Source organism: Pongo abelii, chromosome 8 (assembly GCF_028885655.2).
Source record: "Pongo abelii isolate AG06213 chromosome 8, NHGRI_mPonAbe1-v2.0_pri, whole genome shotgun sequence".
NCBI lineage: Eukaryota > Metazoa > Chordata > Mammalia > Primates > Hominidae > Pongo > Pongo abelii.
In genome coordinates this window covers 82826990-82849217 of record NC_071993.2, presented here as the reverse complement: position 1 = coordinate 82849217, position 22228 = coordinate 82826990, and the positions used below count along the sequence as shown (strand labels likewise).

Below are 22228 nucleotides of genomic sequence, written 5' to 3'. Positions count from 1 at the left end.
GCTCAGCTCAGAAATTGTTGGTCCATTGAAAATCAAGACTTCAAAGAGTGTCTTAGAACTCTTGTGATTGCAGGTAATAAAAACTCACAAAATCTAGAAAAGCAATAGAAAGAACTCCAGCAATACAACATTGACCATCTCACAGAATCAGAGAATAGGTGGATAGCCAAGTCGCAGGTAGGACTTAAATGGAGTGGTGAGGTAAGAAAGCTGCCAAGTTGATTCTCTCTCCTACCTCAAGATAGCTTAGGAATGCATGGACTCAGTTTCCCTTTCTCATATTTGCTCTTCTCTTCCTTTCTACCTCATTGTTTTCTCCCTGCAAATTAACTTTTTCTGTTCCCTTATGCATGTGGAAGAATACAGCTTTTCATAGCCTACTTTTTTTTTTTTTTTTTGAGATGGAGTTTTGCTCTTCTTGCCCAGGCTGGAGTGCAATGGCACAATCTTGGCTCATTGGCTCACCACAACCTCTGCCTCCTGAGTACAAGTGATTCCCCTGCCTCAGCCTCCCGAGTAGCTGGAATTACAGGTGCGTGCCACCATGCCTGGCCAATTTTTTTGTATTTTTAGTAGAGATGAGGTTTCACCAGATTGGCCAGGCCGGTCTCGAACTCCTGACCTCAGGTGATCCACCTGCCTGTGCCTCCCAAAGTGCTGGGATTACAAGTGTGAGCCACCATGCCCGGCCCACAGCTTACCTTTTATTAACCTTGCCTGGGGGAGAAAATCTGATTGGTAAAGTCAAGTTTGCTATGGGTAAGTAGCAAAGAAGACAGCTAGCTTCCCATAGAAGTGAAAATCATTTTGAGCTGGTTAGATCCCTACAAACTCTCTAAAACAAAAAAGGAAAGAAATTTGCCCTAAGAAGTTGAAGAAGTAGTATTTGAACTGGGGTCTTCTGTTATAAATCTTGGGCATTTTAAACTTCCCCATACATATTCTTTAGTGAGTTACCCATGAGTTTTTTCTGTCACTTTGATCAACATAAGCAAGAGTGGTTAGGTAAAAAAATATGAAATGGACAAGAACTAGGCACAGTGTCTCATGCCTATAATCCCAGCCACTCTGGAGGCTGATCACTTGAGACCAAGAGTTCAAAACCAGCCTGAGCAATGTAGCAAGACACCATATTTAATCTTTTTTTTTTTTTTTTTTTAGCAGCCAGGCATGGTGGTGCACACTATGGTGCCTAGCACTATGGAAGGCTGAGGAGGGAGGATCGCTTGAATCCAGGAATTCAAGATTGCAGTGAGCTATGAGTCATGCACTCCAGCATGAGTGACAGAGTAAGACCCTGTCTCTGAAAAAAAGGATAAAATGAAATAGGCTTTAGGAGAAGAAAAAAAAAAAAAGCAGAAAAGCAGGTTATGAGAATGAGGAAATCCGTATTCTGAGAATCTAACCCCAACCACCATGCTGCCAGAAAGATGACTACAGTGTCCATTTAGCGCAGACAGCATATCCATGGGCCTGGTGCTGGAAAGCCTGGGGCATAGAGATGTTCGTGCTCCTTTTGTGGTTCCAGTGTGCCCAGTGGAGCATCAAGGGTATTGGTCTGGCATAATTCCACCACTCATAGGCATGAGACACTGGTAGGCACAGGCCTGCACTGTAAAATATTTATTTTATCAATTTTATTTTAACTGTATTCCTTTCCAAAAAATGGTGGTATCTCTATGCTATTGGTTTATAAAGAAATGTAATTTACTTTACTTTCTGCTCACAGTTAATTTAGCCCCATTGTGTCCTTGCCCCCAAGTTCATGGAAATGTGATTCATGAGGGAAGAATCCATGTAAAGATTGTACACTATACTTTAATGTTGGAAAGGTGGATGAATTGACGTCATATAATGGAGAGTGTATCACCCTTTTACTAGGAGATGTAATAGCAGAAACAGTCTTGACTGTGGCAACTGCCATAATAACTGCTATGCTTATTTTTTATTGATGATGGATAAAAATTCTCATAATACTATAGCACAGTAACTTGCTGGCATATAGCTTCGGGCTGCCCCTAAGGCAGACTTTATTTATGCATCCCTGCTTTCACTATTTGTAATGATAATGATAATAATAATAATAACAATAAATATCAGTACTTTCTGAATTACAGCAGAAACTAGAAGTTTCAGTGGGACTGACTGCCAAATTTTCTTTTAAAAGGGTAATACAAAAAACAGCCATTACAATCCTCACCATTGTCCTGGTTGCTAATAGACCTGTGCTAGCAATTTGGAACAGGAAGTGAAATCTGCCTCCTGTGGGTTTTGCTGGTTTTGCAACTATTATCACAGGCTTTTTAAAAATTATTAATTTATAAAGTGCCCTGAGCCTTACAGAATATAAGCAATCGAGCAAGCTGGGGAAATAAAGTTACATAAATCGCTATTAAGTTAGTAGCAGAAACCACCGTGACTCTACAATGGTTCAATACTGTCATTTCAGGAAACCAAGCACAATCAGGAGTTTTTTAAAGCCTGAGAAAGGAAGTATAGTTAAAAATGAGTAAATTTGTCATGAGATTTATAGAGTGTCAAATGGAGTTTAATGGCGATTCCAGAGAATCAGAAAAAAAAGATGTCAGGATAATGTGTAAAGTTCTTGTTAATTTGACATTTTGATGACTTTAGAAGTATTCGTGAGAGAAGTAAATCATCTCAAAAAAGGGCACCTCACCATTAATAAACATGCTTTCCACAAGTGACCCTACAACTTCCCGTCATCTCATGAAACTCATCGCTGGATTTATTGTATGAATGGTGTTAAGAGTGCTGTTCAATAAATGTCGCCAGGCCCAGTGAGAGGGGTCCTGTCTGTCTTAGTACCAAGAACACTAGTACCTCTTCTGAGTAATGGATTTTTAACATATGTATTATATATACACATATATTATATATTCATATATAATATATACATATATAGTATATATATATGTAGTGCATATGTATACTATATAGTATAGTAGTTTTTTCTAATTCTGTGAAGAAAGTCAATGGTAGCTTGATGGGGATAGCATTGAATCTATAAATTACTTTGGGCAGTATGGCCATTTTCACAATATTGATTATATATAATATATGATATATAATATATATACATTATATATATATGATGGACCCTGGGAATTGTGTAATTGACCATGTTTCCCTTTTCATGCTGGCAGTGAGAGAAAAGAATTCTAATATGCAGGCTTCTCCTAGCAGTGTATAGGTCCTTTTATTATTATTATTATTATTATTATACTTTAAGTTCTGGGATACATGTGCAGAATGTGCAGGTTTGTTACATAGATTTACACGTGCCATGGTGGTTTGCTGCACCCATCAACCCGTCATCTGCATTAGGTATTTCTTCTAATGCTATCCCTCCCCTAGCCCCCCACCCCCTGACGGGCCCTGGTGTGTGATGTTCCTCTCCCTATGTCCATATGTTCTCATTGTTCAACTCCCACTTAGGAGTGAGAACATGTGGTGTTTGGTTTTCTGTTCCTATGTTAGTTTGCTGAGAATGATAGTTTCCACCTTCATCAATGTCCCTGCAAAGGACATGAACTCATCCTTTTTTATGGCTACATAGTATTCCATAGTGTATATGTACCACATTTTCTTTATCCAGTCTTTCATTGATAGGCATTTGGGTTGATTCCAAGTCTTTGCTATTGTGAATAGTGCTGCAATAAACATACATGTGCATGTGTCTTTATAGCAGAATGATTTATAATCCTTTGGGTATATACCCAGTAATGGGATTGCTGGGTCAAATAGTATTTCTGGTTTTAGATCTTTGAGGAATCACCACACTGTCTTCCACAATGGTTGAACTAATTTACACTGCCATCAACAGTGTAGAAGCTTTCCTATTTCTCCACATCGTCTCCAGCATCTGTTGTTTCCTGACATTTTAATGATCACCATTCTAACTGGTGTGAGATGGTATCTCATTGCGGTTTTGATTTGCATTTCTCTAATGATCAGTGATGATGAGCTTTTTTTCATATGTTTATTGGCCACATAAATGTCTTCTTTTGAGAAGTGTCTGTTCATATCCTTCAACGACTTTTTTGATGGGGTTGTTTGGTTTTTTCCTGTTAATTTGTTTAAGTTCCTTATAGATTCTGAATATTAGCCCTTTGTCAGATGGATAGATTGCAAAAATTTTCTCCCATTCTGTAGGTTGCCTGTTCACTCTGATGATAGTTTCTTTTGCTGTGCAGAAGCTCTTTAGTTTAATTAGATCCCATTTGTCAATTTTGACTTTTGTTGCCAGTGCTTTTGGTGTTTTAGTCATGAAGTTTTTGCCCATGCCTATGTCCTGAATGGTATTGCCTAGGTTTTCTTCTAGGATTTTTATGGTTTTAGGTGTTATGTTTAAGCCTTTAATTCATCTTGAGTTGATTTTTGTATAAGGTGTAAGGAAGGGGTCCAGTTTCAGTCTTCTGCACATGGCTAATCAGTTTTCCCAACAGCATTTATTAAACAGGAAACTCTTTCCCCGTTGCTTGTTTTTGTGAGGTTTGTCAAAGATCAGATGGTTGTAGACGTGTGGCGTTATTTCTGAGGCCTCTGTTTTGTTCCATTGGTCTATATATCTGTTTTGGTACCAGTACCATGCTGTTTTGGTTACTGTAGTATAGTTTGAAATCAGGTAGCATGATGCCTCCAGCTTTGTTCTTTTTGCTTAGGATTGTATTGGCTATATGGGCTCTTTTTTGGTTTCATATGAAATTTAAAGTAGTTTTTTTCTAATTTGTGAATAAAGTCAATGGTAGCTTGATGGGGAGAGCAAGGAATCTATAAATTACTTTGGGCAGTATGGCCATTTTCACAATATTGATTCTTCCTATTCATGAGTATGGAATGTTCTTCCATTTGTTTGTGTCGTCTTTTATTTCCTTGAGCAGTGGTCTGTAGTTCTTGAAGAGGTCCTTCACTTCCCTTGTAAGTTGTATTCCTAGGTATTTTTTTTTTTCTCTTTGTAGCAGTTGTGAATGGGAGTTCACTCATGATTTGACTTTCTGGTTGTCTATTATTGGTGTATAGGAATGCTTGTGATTTTTACACATTGATTTTTTATCTTGAGATGTTGCTGAAGTTGCTTATCAGCTTAAGGAGATTTTGTGCTGAGACGATGGAGTTTTCTAAATATACAATCAAGTCATCTGCAAACAGAGACAATTTGACTTTCTCTCTTCCTATTTAAATACCTTTATTTCTTTCTGTTGCCTGATTGCCCTGGCCAGAACTTCCAATAAATACTATGTTGAATAGGAGTGGTGAGAGAGGGCATCCCTGTCTTGTGCCAATTTTCAAAGGGAATGTTTCTAGCTTTTGCCTATTCAGTATGATATTGGCTGTGGGTTTATATGTATATAAATAGCTCTTTTTATTTTGAGATATGTTCCATCAATACCTAGTTTTTTGAGAGTTTTTAGCATGAAGGGGGTTGAATTTTATCGAAGGACCTTTCTGCATCTATTGACATAATCAAGTGGTTTTTGTCATTGGTTCTGTTTATGTGCTTTGCATATGTTGAACCAGACTTGCATCCCAGGGATGAAGCCAACTTGATCATGGTGGATAAGCTTTTTGATGTGCTGCTGGATTCAGCTTGCCAGTATTTTTATAGATCCTTATAATCAGAGTTTTCCCTTATCATTTCTGAGTCCACTTTATGTTCCTACACCATGCTTTATTATATTTTGTTAGCTTTACACATCTGTTTAGCTGCCTTATTTAAATACTTACTTGAAAGATTGTGGGGGCTGGGGAGAAGAAAGAGTAAGAAAGTTGAAATTTGTAAACTTAGACATAAGCATAGTGTTCTATGACAAATTATAAGATCTTGTTCTTCTATACTTACAAAAAGGTAATTAAATTCCTCTTAAGGGATCCATATCTCCAAGGCAAAATAGCATTGATAAGTGGGTACCAGTTTTAATTTGTATCATGTTCATGAATGTATCCATATTAATGCACATTGAATACAGACTCACAGTTTAACACTATGGGATATTCCTCAGGTTTCTTAATCTCTCTTTTAATTTATTCATCTATGAAATGGTGGTAATAGCATACACCTTAAAGACTTGTCATGAAAATTAAAGAGAATTTCTAGGAAGAGCAAGCATTAACCTTCTTGTAGCTCGATTTTCTCATCTATAAAATGGATATAAAATAATACCTATGTCATAAGTAAGTTGTGAAGATTAAAGAGGTAGGCATATGTATCATATTAAGAAAAATTCCCACATAGACTAAATGCAATTATTATTATTATTATATTTTTATTTTACAAAGGTTTTATAACTATCCTAAATTAATTCCCTCACCTTAAAGGTTGGAAATATAGATTTCCTCAAACCAAGTACCATAGTAGCATTCTTTAATGGCCTTAAAATGACCATTTTTAAAAATTGCATGATCTCTCATTGCCTTCATGGGATTCTCTATTTATTTTGGCCCCAAATACCACAAGATTAGCTACTGTAGAGCAACGGTTCTTATCCATGGGTGATTTTGTGCCTCCCTCTCCTTCTGCCTCAAAGATATTTGGCAGTGCCTGGAGTCATTGCTAAATGTCACAACTGAGAAGAGATGTAAAACTAGTATTTAGTTGAGTGGAGGTCAGAGAGGCTGTAAAACATTTTAGAGTGCACAGAGCAGCCCCCATAACAAAGAATGATCTGACCCAAAATGTTAATAGTGTCAAGGTTGAGAAGCCCTGGAAGGTTGGGAAATCTTGGTTTAGAGTTTCACTTCCAGAAGGGGACTAACAGAAGAAACTGCCATAAAGCTGGTGGAAATAGATGTTTGTTACTCAGGTACTGCTGTTTCTGGATTTTGTTTTTTCTGATTTTTGTTTCTAGTTTTGCCAGAGGCTTAACAAATAGTGTAAGAAAATAAGAAAATATGAATAGAATAGTTTAGAGTCCTGGAGATTACTATTACCCATCTGCCTCTAAATTCATAAATAATCCTATTTCTAAAACTGCTTGGACCCAAATTAAGAATCTTAAAGAGATTCATCCAAATCCACATCCAGCATACACCCTAAAGAAACCCTTGTGCATGTGAGTGTGCAGGGCTACACAGAGCAATAGCATTGGTAATGGTAAAAACTTAGATGCAATCTAAATATCTCTTAAGAAGAAATGAATAGAATAAGTGAATTTTAAATGAACTAGATACATATCAAGGTAGGTAAAGGTCAAACATAACATTGAGTGGAAAAAGTAAGTTGCAGAACAACTTGTTCAGGCAACCTCATTTTTGTACAAATCATTACAGCGAAATAATACAATACCAGTTAGGATTGTATTTGGCTACATTTAAAGAAATTTAACAACAGAGGCTTAACCAAACAGGCTGTTGTAATTTTCTCCTGTAAGATTTCAGCTAAAGGTGATCCAACTGAAGTTGGCTCCCAGCTGCCATCAATCGTGTCCCCACAAAGCAAGGGAGGGAATAAAATTTACCCAGTCTGGTGGTCCAAAAGATGAACAAAGGATGATAATGTGTAAGTGTGTTTAATTAGTCCACTTTTGCTAAAGGACTCAAAAATTCAATTTTGTATAGGCTCAAACCTGCCACCAGGGTCCCTTTTGTAAGGATCATGGCTTATTTTACCTTCTTCTATGCTTTCATCCTCAGGATCACAAGGTGATAATTCTTGTGACAGATATTGCATCCATGCTCAGATCCAAAGAGGGAGAGGAGACACAAGATGTAACTGAATCTAAATCTGCCCCATCTTACCAAGAAAATTATGGTTTTACTAGAAGTCCTACCTTTTAAATTACTTATAGCTCCTTGACCAAAACTTGGCCATGTCCTTCTCTACCCACCATTTGGCTTTTTAGCTAATGACAGAAGAGCCTGGGAGAGGGGATGACTAGAACTCACTAGGCCACAGACCAAAGTTCTGATAGGACAGAAGAGAAGAGGGGATTAGTGACAACTAGTGGTTCACTAGAATTTATTGTCTTAAATATTACATATTGTTTAAATATAATTAATAAAGATATCAAAATGTAGACTGGGAGAATACATACCAAATTTGTGAAATGTGTGTCTCCAGGCAGGGAGAAAGAGGAATATAACTGAATAGAAGTACAAAGAGGAATTTCAGTTGATCTCCATTATGTTTAAGTATTCATATTTTAAAACATCTGAAGCAAATGTGACAAAATATTAGAGTTTTTAAACCTGGATGTTAGATACATGAATCTTATACTCTGTAATTTACTGTAATTGTTCAAAATTAAGAAAAAAATCTTCGAAGGTATTTTGTTAACCTTCAAAATGCTGGGGCTGGTGGTAAGTGTTCTTTTACCTTGAGAGAGAAAGAGACATGAAAGTATCTGCCCAAATAATGAAAGAAAAGAGGACTAAGATAAAAAGTCCAGGGAGCTACATTCCCACTGGCCCCTAACCTAGACAATTCTTGGAAGATCTAACACCCAAATCCATATTACATACAGAGTCTCCCAGGTGCATACTCTGAAACAATTGAACTAGGATTTAAGCAGAACCATGGGGGAAAAAAATTAAGTATTCATGATTCATCTTGTTCTCGCTGAAAGTCAGCATAAAAGCTTACACGTACAATGTTTCCAAATAGCTGACTGTCCTAACATTTTCTTTCATAAGAGATAGGTCACGCAGGATACTCATACAAGAGGTGCTTTTATGTAAGACATTTCTATCCCCCGTCTTCACCACAAAAAATGTGTAATGAATTATTTTCTAAAGTTGATGGTTTTGGAGCATTCATTTTCATGAAAGTCAAAGTCACCCCCACGCAGTCATGATTTCTTTTTGGATGCAATTCAGACTTTCCAAGGTTACCATTTCAGGTTTTACAGAAAGAATTATACCACTCTGACAAGAGGTATCTAGGAGAAGTTGAGGAACAAAAGTTAAGGAAGCAAAAGACAGGATGAGGTGACATCACCAGCACTGGGCATTTAATGAGTACTTAAGAACTTATTTTCATGAAATATAGACAAAGCCAGTTTAGAATAGTTTCAATTTATTCAGATGAAGAAGTCAGAGAAAGAAAAGAAAGGAAGATGCCATTTTAGTTTCACTTTTACTTGCTACAGATTAATATCCCATGACCTAAAGTGCTTGCATGCAAAGAGGAAGAGCCACGGAGAGAAAGAAAGGGAGAAACCTGTATCATGGAAACCTGAAGGGTCTTCTGTCATAGAAAGCTAGAGATTGCCTGCCATGGTGGCTTTCTTGTATTCTTTTAATTGTTTTTGAAAAGTAGTAAGGGTTTCAGTGTAGGAAGGAGGATAAATTAGTTTTCTTTTTTCCAGCTCTACTAAATATGAAAGAGAAGACAATCAAAAGAAAACACTCTGACATAAATAATTCTAGTACCACAGAAACAAGGGCAATTGTTTTTCTTCGAACGAATATGCACAGTGTAAACTTCTGTTTGGGAAGAAGTAGTCAAATGACTTTTCTCATTTTTGATGAGTGTTAGAATATTTCTGGAAATGGACACTGTTGGCAACAAACTAGCTCAGGGCCCAAAGAAAGAGTGGTAATTCAATCCCATTCTGATTATGCTGAGAAATGGAGTTGTCATTTTATGGAAGTGGGTTTGTACCCACTTCCAGGGACAATGAGACTATTTTACTGGTCAAAGCTAAGTGTAGAAAATTTCAGACCAATGGGAAAAGAAAATCTACTTAGATTTTTAAGTTGATTTGTTGTCACTACTGCCCTGTGTTGGAATAAAGCCATTTCATAATGCATTCCTACCTTAGGAGCTGAATCTTTGGACTTGAGTCCCTTGGACCCAAAGACTTGACATTTTATAAGTCTGTTGACCCCTCTGAGTGCTCATTTGCTCATTCGTTTTTTTAAAACTTGCCTCTAGATTGGCTGTCAAGACTGAGATAAAGATGTGCAAATGTATAAACTTTAAAATGGTGGGCAAGTAAAATTGTTTCAAGGATATTATAGGTATTATGTGCTATTAGCAGAAAACTAAAGATGCTTAATTTTTTGTTTTGTTGTAGATTTTGTTTGTATTTTGCTTTTATGTACAGGTAATTCTGATCTTGAGCATGCCATCGCTAGAATACAACTAGGCTGACCCTTTCCTCAGCTTTCATTTCTTTGCTTTCAAGGAGATAAGGAGACCCCAAAGGCTCCAGGAGTATGTGACTCTAAGTACAAATAAAGAGCAGAGTCTATGAGTAAAATCCTTGTACAGGCAACCTCTGAAAGGAAGTCCACAGCATGACACTAAGTGAAACAGCATTTTTGAGGAACTTGAAGCTGAAAAAATAGAAGTTATGATAGTCAATGTTTGCTTTAGCTTATCCAAGAAGTTGGAGAAACAAGGTCTATTTTTTTTTTTGGAAGATTCTAATTGAAAATAGGATTTTTATTAAGTTTTAGAAAAGCCGTAAGATGAGGGTGAATTATCTAATAGCTGCTCAAGTATTTTCTGAGCGTTATCCCTTTCGAGGGACTGGAGCTTTGATGTGTCTGTCACCCCAGAGATGCCATGGTATAATAAATGGATCAGTGCCTGGATGTTTAGTCTTCTATGGAAGAACATAGAATGCAGAAATTCAAGGGTGAGCTTATTTTGGTCGGTGCTGATTTTACATCTGTGCAGGTAGGTGTGCAATTTTAAAACACAAATTTTCAAGATGCTATATAGATTACCAGCACTCAGGCTATGAAGCAGCATGTGTGTGCAGCAGAACCAGAGATGTCTGCAAGTTCAATGAAGTCTGATTCAACAGTCTCTAAAGTAGAAGCAACAGCAGATCCAGAAATATCAGCCATTGCCTCTCATGATGTTGACTCCCAAGCCAAAATAAACCAGACTGAATGAACTTTTTTGTCATATCTGATTCAGCAGCACACAGCTTAATGGGCTGCTTCCCAGAAGAGAGAAGTGGTGGTGGACATCTGTTCTTAAAAATGACTGACATGTTCCCCAAACTAGCATTTTCTCTATGGCTTTTATGCCATTTATCACTATCACTAAATACAATTTTAAATCTTTCAAAAAGGATTTGAAAGAGTTAAGAAAAGAGATTATAATCCTCAAGTATGGGCCAAGTATATCTTCTTTCTAACATTGTGTTGCTATAATTAAAATTGCTAGAGAGTAATGGCCCCAAGTATTCTTCCTGTTAGCCAGTGATTCTGTAAAAATAAACCTCAGTGCTTTTTGACATATGACAAATGAGCATCTTCTGCCCTGGATATCTACCAGGGATATACTTTAAATTATTCTGAAGGCCTGTAAAGTGCTTTTAAGTCTTCCGTGGGGCTTTCACATGAATGGTGCTTTACCACTTTGAGCATAGAAATGTGGCTGAGTTCAGACAGAAACCTCTCCAGAAGAGCTGCATCCTTTGAAAAGAAGACAGCAAATCATAGCCAAAACTGCTGTTAAGTCTAAGATGAGCTCTTGCCATGTTTGGGGGATCCTATGGTGCCCACCCCACAGTGATCAAGGGCCATCAAGCTGCAAAGGTGTGTTTTCAGAAAACAAACAATTCTGATTTCTTTTAAATCAGCCCTCCAAGATCTACTTTCTTTTTTGCATTTCCTCTTATATTTCAAAGTGCTTGTTGGAGCAAGGCTAGGGACTGCAGCTTCCACACAAAACTCATAGAGAACCCAAATGAGCCCTTCACAGGCATGAAGATAGGTGGCAGGGAGTGAAGATTATGGAGGCTATAGCAACATTTTTTAAAGGCCACTGTTATAAAAATTTTCTCTAAAGCAAGTAAAATGTCTTATTCATTTCTGTATCCCTCACATAGCTAGCAATAGTTTGCATATGATAGATATTAAAAGATATTTGTTGACATCATTGATCATTCATAGAGCAAAAATATTATTCCTCATGTACCCTGAGAGTCTCCATGGATTACAGAAAAAATAATAAAATGAGGTTTCAATTCCAGAGTTTACCACAGGGGCACCATTTGGTCTAGGCTTCAAATTCACAAAAGGCCTGAAAAATCTCTCATTTCTCCAAGTGAGGTTATATATGCCTTCATAGAGGTGATACTGACAAGATTGAGAGCTGAAGTTGTTCAAAATACATATTTATATTAAGCCAAAGTTTTGGGAACTTTTTCAAAACTTTTTTTCATTTTTAAAGAATGAACAAGTGTATTATTCCATTTATATCTATCTATCTATCTATCTATCTATCTGTCTATCTATCTATGTTAAAGGGTTCACAAAAGAATAACCTTTAAAGTGTTAATAATGAATTGTAATAAGGTGGGAGTTCATGTGATTTTTACCCTCTGTATGTTTTACCCTCTGTATGTATTTTATCCTTTTGTATGTTTGAAATTACTACATTGATCACATATGATTTGTATAATCAGAGAAAGCAATAAAACTGTATTCATTACATGAAACAGAGTATAGGATGCAGCAAATGACTTTGAGAGTCAGTCAAAGATAACTCTTTAGTCTGAGCCCAAGTGACTGGATGGGTGATGTTTCAATTAAGAGAAATTGAGCTATCAAGAAGAGAAATAGATGTGGGGGAAGAGAAGTTTTGAATCCAAATGTGAGCATATTAAGTTGGAAGTGCCAGAAGTGCTTCTGCATGGAAATGTTGAAGAGAAGCTTAGAACAAGGCTGGAAATGCAGATTTAATAGGGCATTCATGAGAGTGGAGTCAGAGAGACAGATGAGTCCAAATGAACAAGATAGGGCTTGTAAATTTAGAGAGTAAAGGAGTAAACAGACCTCTGCACATAGAAGGAGCCAATAATGAGGAACCAGGAGATGATGGTTCTCATATAACCATAGGAGTGGAGGCAACTACTATGTGTGTCAGCCCCTAGGAGGACCTTGCATTCCATCTGGAATCAAAATGAGAAGGAGCTTCTCTAGGGTGGGGTTGGGGTGGGATACGGGCATCTCAGGAAGCAGCACCCGCAAATACAAAGTCCCACAGAAGAAAGAAGGTTGGTGAATTCTGGGAATAGACAAAATTTCAATGCATCTGGAGTTCTGTGGTTATTATAGCAGAGTATAAAACATGACCTGCGCCCTCAGACAGCTCACAGTCTGATGGGAGAGACGGACATAGCAGCGAATATTTCCAATACATTATGGTAAGCACAGGGATAGAGATGAGACAAGTATGAGTGCTATAAATGCACAGTAATAGAGGGGAGACATTCAGTTCTGGAAGCAGAAGGGTGTAATATTTTTCATAAGCCTTCTGAACCTTTTATGAGGGATTTTGCCAAAAAGATGGTAAGTAGTGAGTGGGAGATATTGCTAGAAAGGAGAATCTCTGGAAGGGGAAGGGATAAGACAATATATTTATAATGTACTTATAAGCTGTTGGATTAGTAAACACAGATTAAATTGCATAGTTCAGCCAGATTCAATAATAGGATAAAACTTCTGGAGACCATTGGCCAGTTGCTTCTCTTGCTGACTTTAGTCAAGGTTCATGGTAAGTGATGAATCCCACAGCTCTATATCCACATTGCCTTACCTGGCATCCTTAGGATTGCTGCTTCAAAGGAAACCCACAAATTAGAGACCCAGGACTGAAGGATGTCTCTGCTCTCAGGACAAGGGATATCTACACTTACTCACCTGGAGTTCCCAGAGGGCGCAGAACAATTTTTCTTTCTGGGATTGTTCTTTCTTCCCTAGCTATCAACTCTGGATGGAGAAATTATGCCATCAGTAATGGAGAGGTAGCATCACTGAAAAAAGAATTATGCTTGTAAACACAGCAATGTAAAGGATAATGGCATGTTTAGGGGAACACAAGTAGTTTATTATGGTCTTATGGTGGCAGTTATGTGTGTTGGGGAGCAGACCGCAGTAATGGGAAACAAAGTTGAAGAATTGGGTTGGGGCAAATTGTGAAAGTTCTTGAATGATTTTTGAGGGACTTTAGGTTTAATCTTGTGGGCAGTGAGGCATCATGAAAGTGTTTTGAATAGAAGAGATGTGATCAAATGTGCGTTTTAGAACAGCCAGCACTGAATGCAGTTTGGAATGCACTATGGAGGATTAAACCAGGAGGTTGGAAGACCAGTTAGGAAATAATTGCAATCACTGAGGAAAAAAATGACGTGACACCAAATTAAGATAGCAGCAGTTGGAATAGAGAATGTAGGATAAAGACTGAGAGGAAGTATAAGCAGCATAACTGACAGAATTTAGGGATTACTTAGGAAGAAGGTATAAGAAAAAAGAAACAAGGACCTAGGAAACATCTGGTTTTGGCATGGGTGCCTAAGTGGCTGGAGATGCTACTAGTTATTGTTTGGAACACAGAAAAGGAGTAGATTGGGGGTTGAGGGTGGTAAGACATATATAATTTTATATATATATATATATATATACACACACACATATAATTATATATAATTATACATTATATAATTATATATATAATATATAAAAATATATATAATTATATGTGAATATAATTATATATTTCTTACCACACTCAACCCCCAATCTACTCCAATCTAATTACACATATAATTATATATGTGTGTGTGTATATGTGTGTGTATATATATACACATATATATGTATATATATATAAAATTGAGTCTGTAATACTTGCAGAATATCCAGAGGAGATGCAAATCCGGGCATAGAGTACAGGAAGTAAAAGAGTTTGGGGTTACAGATACCAATAAAAATCACTAGTTATAGGAATTAGTTGAAACCAAAAGATCCAATGAAATAATTATAGCATTTGACCCAGCTGTTCACTGCCACGTAGGTCATATGGGGACTCTTGCATAATAGAGAGAAATATTCTTTGCCAGAAGGTAGAAGCAACCCCCAAGATCCCAGAGCCACAACCATCTGAATTCTTCAGCTATGCATTTGGCAGAAGCTGAACACCAGCATCCATACAGAAAACATATTTTGTCTTGTAGATCCAATTTTCCTTGCCCAAAATTCTTAGTTTGGATACAAAGACTATATGATATTTGACATATGGCTGGTTTAGAAATGTTTGCTTTCCTCAATAAGTCGATCAGATTTGCATATGATCCATTTGATCACTTACCACAATCAGTTATAAATTTAGTAAATACTTGGCAAAATCATAAAAGCTTACATACACAAATTAGATGGGCTGTGAATACAGACAGGGAAACAGATGCATAGATTCTTTCTGAAGTTTTCTCTGTCGGGGTTCCTTCAGTTCTCAATCTCTTCTGGGGAAATCAGCATGACTGTGTCATTCAAAGTGAAATTTCTTGATGGTTTGTTTTGGTGACTCCATAAATGTCAGGAGTGTGGAAGTGTTAGACTGGCAGCTTCAAAGTAGTCTCCATGGTACTCATCAAGAAAGACCCAGTGAATCTTTTTGGTCAGTTGGATTTTTCAGTGCTCTTCTGTATCTATGCATTATTTCATTTCCCTAGTATTAGACACTTCATAAGGCAAGCAGAATTTGACATGGTTTAAGGCCTTGATTTATTTAAAACTTCTCAAGATCATCCTTAGTTATAATGAGAAGGTCTTTATTTTCTTGGGTGGAAATAAATGATGTGCTTTTATTTTATTTGCAAAGTGATATCAAAGCATCTGTACATAGCAGTAGGCCGAAGTAAAACTCACAAATTGGTGAGGTTTCCTTTGTCATAATTACTTTTAACATTACAAAAATGATACGTAATTTTAAAAATTCAAGCTATCAAATAGATAAAAGTAGTTTTACACAGGAGGGAATATCCATGATCATTAGAAACTTGAGCACCATTTCATGTTTATTAGCCACTTGTGAAGGTACGGATAACATTTACAAAAAGAGTAACATACTAACTTGTTTTGTATTCCTATTTTTACTTAACAGAATATTTAAGCTATTGTTTCCTATCAACAGTATGGCTCTATTTCATTCTTTTAAAAAATGACATGGTATTATGTAGTATAGAGGTTACATTATTTAACCATGACTCTATTGATGGACGTTATGCTGCAACTATGGAAAATACTGAACAGTCTTATATGCACATTTTTGCACACACATATCTGCAGGATACATTCTTAGAAGTGGAGTTGCTAGATCAGACGATAAATGTGTTTTGTTCTGACTGATGTTGCCAAATTGTCTTACAAAGGAGTTGTACCAATTTACACCCTCACTAACTATGAATAAGAATGCCTACTTCCCTTGTTTCCCTCTAATACAGCATTCTAAAGAACTTTCGGGTCTTTGCCAACCAAGTAAGTGAAAAATGGTTACCCTGTAGTTGAGTCTGCATTTGAAAAATGGTATTTCATTGTGGTTTGATTTGCATTTCTTCAACTATTCCTTTTGCAGTGAATCATATACTTACGTCTTTTGCTCATTTTTTCAGTGATTTTTTTTCTTGTTTGTAAGAACTGTTTGTTCATTAAGAAAACTAATGTTTTGTTATATTTGTTGCAAACAAATTAACTCGGTTCATTGTTCAACTTTTGAATTTGCTTATGGTATTTTTACAATGCTAAACTTTTTAATTTTATGAGCTGAAATTTATGAATCTTCTATGGTGTCTCATATCTTGCTCAAAAAGCATTCTCACCATCACAATTATAAAAACAAAGTTTTCTGTGTTTATTTTATTTTAAATGTTTAATTATTTGCTCTACTGGAAATGTTTTGGACATAAGGATTTAGGTAAGGATCCAATTTAATATTTTCCAAAACCTAAACCATTTATAATATTTTACCCCACCCGATGATTTATCACATATCAGAATCCCTTGTGTAACTCCGTCTATTTATTAAATTTATTCTTTTCAGCTTTTTGGCCTGCTTATTCATATTCCAGAACCAAATTCTCTTGGTTATTATAGTTGTATAATATATTTAAATATATTTAAATATCTCTCTCATTTTTCAACTTCTTTTGGTATTTTCTAACTATTCTTTCATGCTTATTTTATCATGAAATCTTTAGAATCAACTTGTAAAGTCACAAAAAAATTAATATATTTTTGATAGCATGATGAAGATTGTGCTACTTGATCTATTTATAGATCAGTTTAGGGAAAATTGCAACTTTAAAAAAAAATCAAGTCTTCTTACCAATCCCCATAAAATAATGTTTTTCTGTTTGTTAAATTATTCATGTATGGCCCTCACAATCATTTTTAAGTTCTCTTCACATAGATCTTATATATTTCCCAAGTTTATTCCTATGTATTTTATAGATTTAGTTTATATTGTAAAGGAAATCTCTTCTTCAAGTATATATTCTATGTGATTTTGTATGTAGAAAAGCTATTGATTTTTGTGTGTGATTTCAGATTCTTTTTAAAAGTTTCTCAGGTTTAATATGTTTTCCTTGGATGTTCAAGACTCAATCTTCTATGAATAAATGATAAATTTGGCTCCTTCTTTCCAATTTCTATACCTATCATTTCTCTTGTCTGATTTCTCTGACTCCTTTCTCCAGAAAAGACAATAAGAGTGATGTATTTATGATAGCTTTTGCCATTGAGAAACGTTAAGCTTTTATGTAGGAAAAATCTGTCAATTCTTCTGTAGCTTCTGGGTTCCATGTCTTGTTTCAGAAGATCTTTCCCATCCCCCACAGGCTAAAGACAGACTGCATATTTTCTTCTAATATTTATAGTTTTCATTTTACATTTACATCTTTAATCCATCTGGAATTTATTTCTATATATTGCAGGAGATAAAAATCTAACTTTATTTTTTCCAGATGGATTGCAAAATTTCCCAACATCATCTGTAAAATTGGTCAGCTTTTCCTCACTGGTTTGAAATGCCAGTTTAATCATATTCTAAATAGATGAGTTTTATTTTTTAAACCAGAGCTTAAAAACCATAAAGGAAATGAATTGCAGTAGAGAACAAAGACATGAAAAGCCAGCAAAAATCCACATTAAGATAAAGTTGTGCACACACTATTTAATGCATGTAATAAAATACAAAGGCCACTCATAGCAAAATAGTATAAATATAAATACTGCAGAGAAAATATTCTTATATGGTATTCCAGTAACAAAGAGTCAGAGGATGAAATAGGTACACATAAAATACAAGACTGTAGCAGTTAATTATTCAAACATTGTTTAAAGTTACTCCCTGCATATGGAAACTTATTTGAAGCCTCAGAGCTGTAAACATCCTCCAGCTGCCTAGTTTAGCCCCAAATCAGATGTTTCTGAGAGCAAGTCAGAATGTCCACTAAGTAAAAAGCCAAGTCTGAAATTAGAAAAAAAAAAAATCCCCTTTTTTTTCTTGTAATGCAAGACTGTTTGGTATTTCATTTGCGTCTCTGTAGTATACGTCACCATCCCTCTTTCTTAGCATTGGAGGAGGGCTAAAGTGGACAGACGCCTGGCATTTGCAATTCTTTCTCTCTTTTAACAGGAAAAGTTGGTTAAGAATTATCAAGAATTAAATGCCAAACATAATTACATTCAACTCTGAAAGATGTATAGAAATCTTAAAGCATGTGCACCTACAAATGCATGCCTTTCCAGAGCTTTGAAAATGTTCAATTAAATAATGAGTTAACAATTAATATTATAATAGTGAGTCCTGCTATTCCTTGGCCATATCTATATGGTTCTATAAGGACTGAAGTGCTATTTGTTAGTGGAACTACAACAGAGCCAAGAGTAAATTTGTATCAGACTCTTCACTGGAAGTTTATAAAGCATGTTATTGGCCAATTCAAAATTTTATTTCATTATGCTATTGAAACAGCTCAAATAAAAATTAAAGGAATAATCAAAGACAAAGACAGTTTACTAATGTTACTATGTCGAGTCATGTCCTCTGAGAGTCATCCAGTAAGGGCAAAGGAAACCCACAAGATGATCATGAGGTGTATTTCCGCACAGTATCATTGAAACATGCACATTGTGTTTTCTTTCACAAGTGGAATGACATGTTTTTAGGAAGGACATTTGACTGAGCTTTAATCAAGCAATTAAATAACAACTACGGCAATAATACCAACAGCACCAACAACCTCAAATAAGCCACTTTCTTCAGGGGTTGGGGATTGACCTGCTGTGTGTTGCAGGGAGGGGTTATGATAGAGAGGATGGCTTGCATCACATTATACAGGTGTTGTGAGTCAGTTATCTTATTACAAATAAAATGTAAACAAGTCCCAGGATATCCACACATGGGAGGTAATTGATGTTCTAGCCACTTTATAACAAACACTTGGATGTTTTGAAACATTACAGTATTTAGCAGTCTACACTAAAAACAACTATGAACTGAACAAATTTGTAATATTTAATCAGGAGTCTTAGGAATGGCTAATATATAACCTAGGTTTAGAGCTTTTTTTCAAATAAACTAAGCAAATGCAGATTTTTTTTTTCCTATTATAAAAGCAGCCAGTCTAAGAGAGTGGGAGTACTGGCAGCTAGGTTAACAAATGCTGCCCCAAGAAGATTTTCCTGGAAAATCTTGCAGAAGCTGGGTCTATTTTTGCCGCTATTAATTGCCAAGATGGTCCTGGGTGCTCTTTGACTTCCTGACCCTCTAAATAAAGCTAGACTTTGGACAGGCTTTTTATTTCTCAAGCCCACGAGGAGTGCTAATTACAAAATACTTTAATTTAAACACTAGAAACTCATTCACGAAGCCAAGCCAAGTCTCAGATTTGAAAGCATTTAAAAATATCCTTGCAACAGCCGTACTACTTTATACTTTATCTATTTTTAGGACCTCAGTGTTTGTTTTGCTGGAAGAAAAAAATTAAAACATGAAAAGTATGCCATGAGCAAATCTGCAATAATAAGCAGCACATACATGTTGTGGAAGAAAATATTCAACATAAAGCAGTCAACATAAAAACAGATTCTGCTGAGGCATTTTTATAAATAGCAGTTATTATTTTGCTTTCAACTGCTGAGCACTTTAAATAACATGCCCTTAAAAGTTGTCAAGTGATTTACTTCATATAAATATAATTTCTTGATCTTAACTTTCATAAAATTATTATGGAAAATCATAAATGTATTCCATTAGTTCCATGTGTCATTTTATAGTCATTATATTGTTAAAATTAGAAGCACAAGGAAGAAAGAAATAAAAACATATAACAATGGTGCTGAAGAAGCCATTTATGAGAAAATATGCATGACTCTGTATAAAAACAGAATTTGTCTATAAAAGTTTGTATAAAATGTTTTGAATAGGTATCATGTCACCCGGAGAGTTACAGATAAATTTGTCCCAACTGGTTGTCAATAAGTCATACCAAATTAAGGGCATACCCCACTTTAAATGTCCCTTTGAATTCTCAAGTATACTAATCCGAGGGAATTAGGTTTTGAACCTAAAAGAACAGTTTTGGAACTGTTTGCCTTCTGTAATTACTGCTATACACCCTAGCAAATTTTCACACTGTATCTTTAAAGGCAAAAATCACTTTAAAAGGTTCTGAATCACCTCCATCTGGAAAGTATAGAGGTATGTAAAGGAAAAGTATGGCTATTTCAATACTGGGAAAATGAAGTCTTAATGCAAGAAAATAAAGCGAATTGCCTGATTCCCACAACGGGGTAGCACATTCCGACTCCTGTCACTCAACAAGGGCTGTTGGCCGTGGGTGGAGCTGATGCAACCCTCCATCACCATGTTCCCTGAGACCAAAAGCCACCTCCAGTAGTGGCGGTTCAGAGAAGCTGCAGCTTTGTTCACTACTGCTGGCAGACACCAGAAACCATGGAAACACTTACAGGGCCCGAAACACCTTTATTCACTGCTTCAGAGCTTCCCTGCATCAGCCCACATGATTCAACTTGGCAATATAGAAAATGGTAAAGTAGGGTTCATAAAAATACTGATGAACACTGCAAATCATGTTCAGAGTAGAAATTGTGACTTTGCCAGCACTTCACCAATATTTCCTGCCTTGCAACCAGTAGATATGTAACCAAAATGGCTTGCTGTGAATTTTGTAGCACCCAAGCCAAAAGCAATAAAATTTCTGTAAGAATATATGCGCCATGGAAGAATACAACATCAGCCCAGAAAAATGATTTTCCTGGGAAGGCCTGTGCAGCGTTGAATAGGGCTCTCTATGATACGGAAGCTGGGCAGAGATTTTCGCTGCTTCCAGCCCACAATGAGGTAATTTTAAAGGCACTTTTCCCTTCATTTGTTCTGCATTCACTGAATGTACATTTTTTGATGTCAGAGGGACATTGCAGAAAAGATCAGACGAAATAGTCTGACAATGGAGCCAAAGTTCAAAGCTTCTCTATTTCCAGGTAACAGCCGCGACAGTTGGTCTGCACCAAATCTTTCGAGGGCATGTCACTGTAACCCCTTCCACAGCTTTTCAAACAGTTCAAGACAAACAAATCACTTAGTCGTTGAACAACTATAACATCTGATACCATCACACAGAAGTTGTAGCAATAGTCGCTAATCAAAGTTCCTTCTATTCAGTTGAAAAAAGAAAATTCCTCAGCTTTGGCTTAAGATCACCTTTTTATGTTGTTCTTTTGAAAATTATTATATGCCAAGGTTGGGGGAGAAAAAGGATCCTCCCTATAAGAAGAACCAGGGAGTCAGGTTCTAGTCGCAGACCACTGTCAATCAATAACTAAGGGGTGTGGTGGGAGTCGACGGAGGTGACTGGGGAGCCCCGCAAAGGAATAGCCAGGCCCTCCTTAGACTCGTTCTGCCAGTCCCGCAGAGAGGGCCCACTCTCAGAGGTCTGTCCCCGGCAACCATGTTCTCCTTTCGGGCCTTCTGACTGACTTCTCAACGAAGCACGGACTGCCAATGCCAGCACCACCAAGCGGTAGAGTTGCAACACCACCACGAGGAAGTTCTTCGCGGCAAAGAACACCAGCATCTGATTGATCACTTTGAAATAGGTCATCAGTATGAGACGCACGACAAGGAAGGGGCCATCTTGTATGAAGACGCTGATTCCGATGTTCCACAGATCGGCACTGTACTGGCAAACGAACAGGCTGGGGAATCCCCTCTCTGCCACAGACACAGGGCACACAACGTTCTGTACTGAAAACACAAGACAGACTAGTTACTATCTCTCTTGGAAGTGTAGACATATAAGACAATGACATGGGGACAAGTCATTAACAATGGGGACTGTGTTAGTAATAATTCTGTGATTTAATTATAGAATGGAAATCAAATGGAATGATCCAGTAATTTAATTCTGGGTGGAACAAATGAAAGCACCCTGCCCTGTGACTC

General features: G+C 36.6%; 1 protein-coding gene across 1 annotated transcript in view; it reads right to left on the bottom strand.

Annotated features, from left to right (window-relative positions):
* Window positions 1-17912: 17912 nt before the first annotated feature.
* Window positions 17913-22228, bottom strand: part of TMEM26 (transmembrane protein 26) — a 46941-nt gene continuing 42625 nt past the window's right edge. Inside the window, exon 6 of the mRNA XM_002820913.5 lies at window positions 17913-22030. Coding sequence (XP_002820959.1) covers window positions 21606-22030 — 425 coding nt within the window. The 3' untranslated portion in view covers window positions 17913-21605. The remainder of the gene's footprint in view (window positions 22031-22228) is intronic.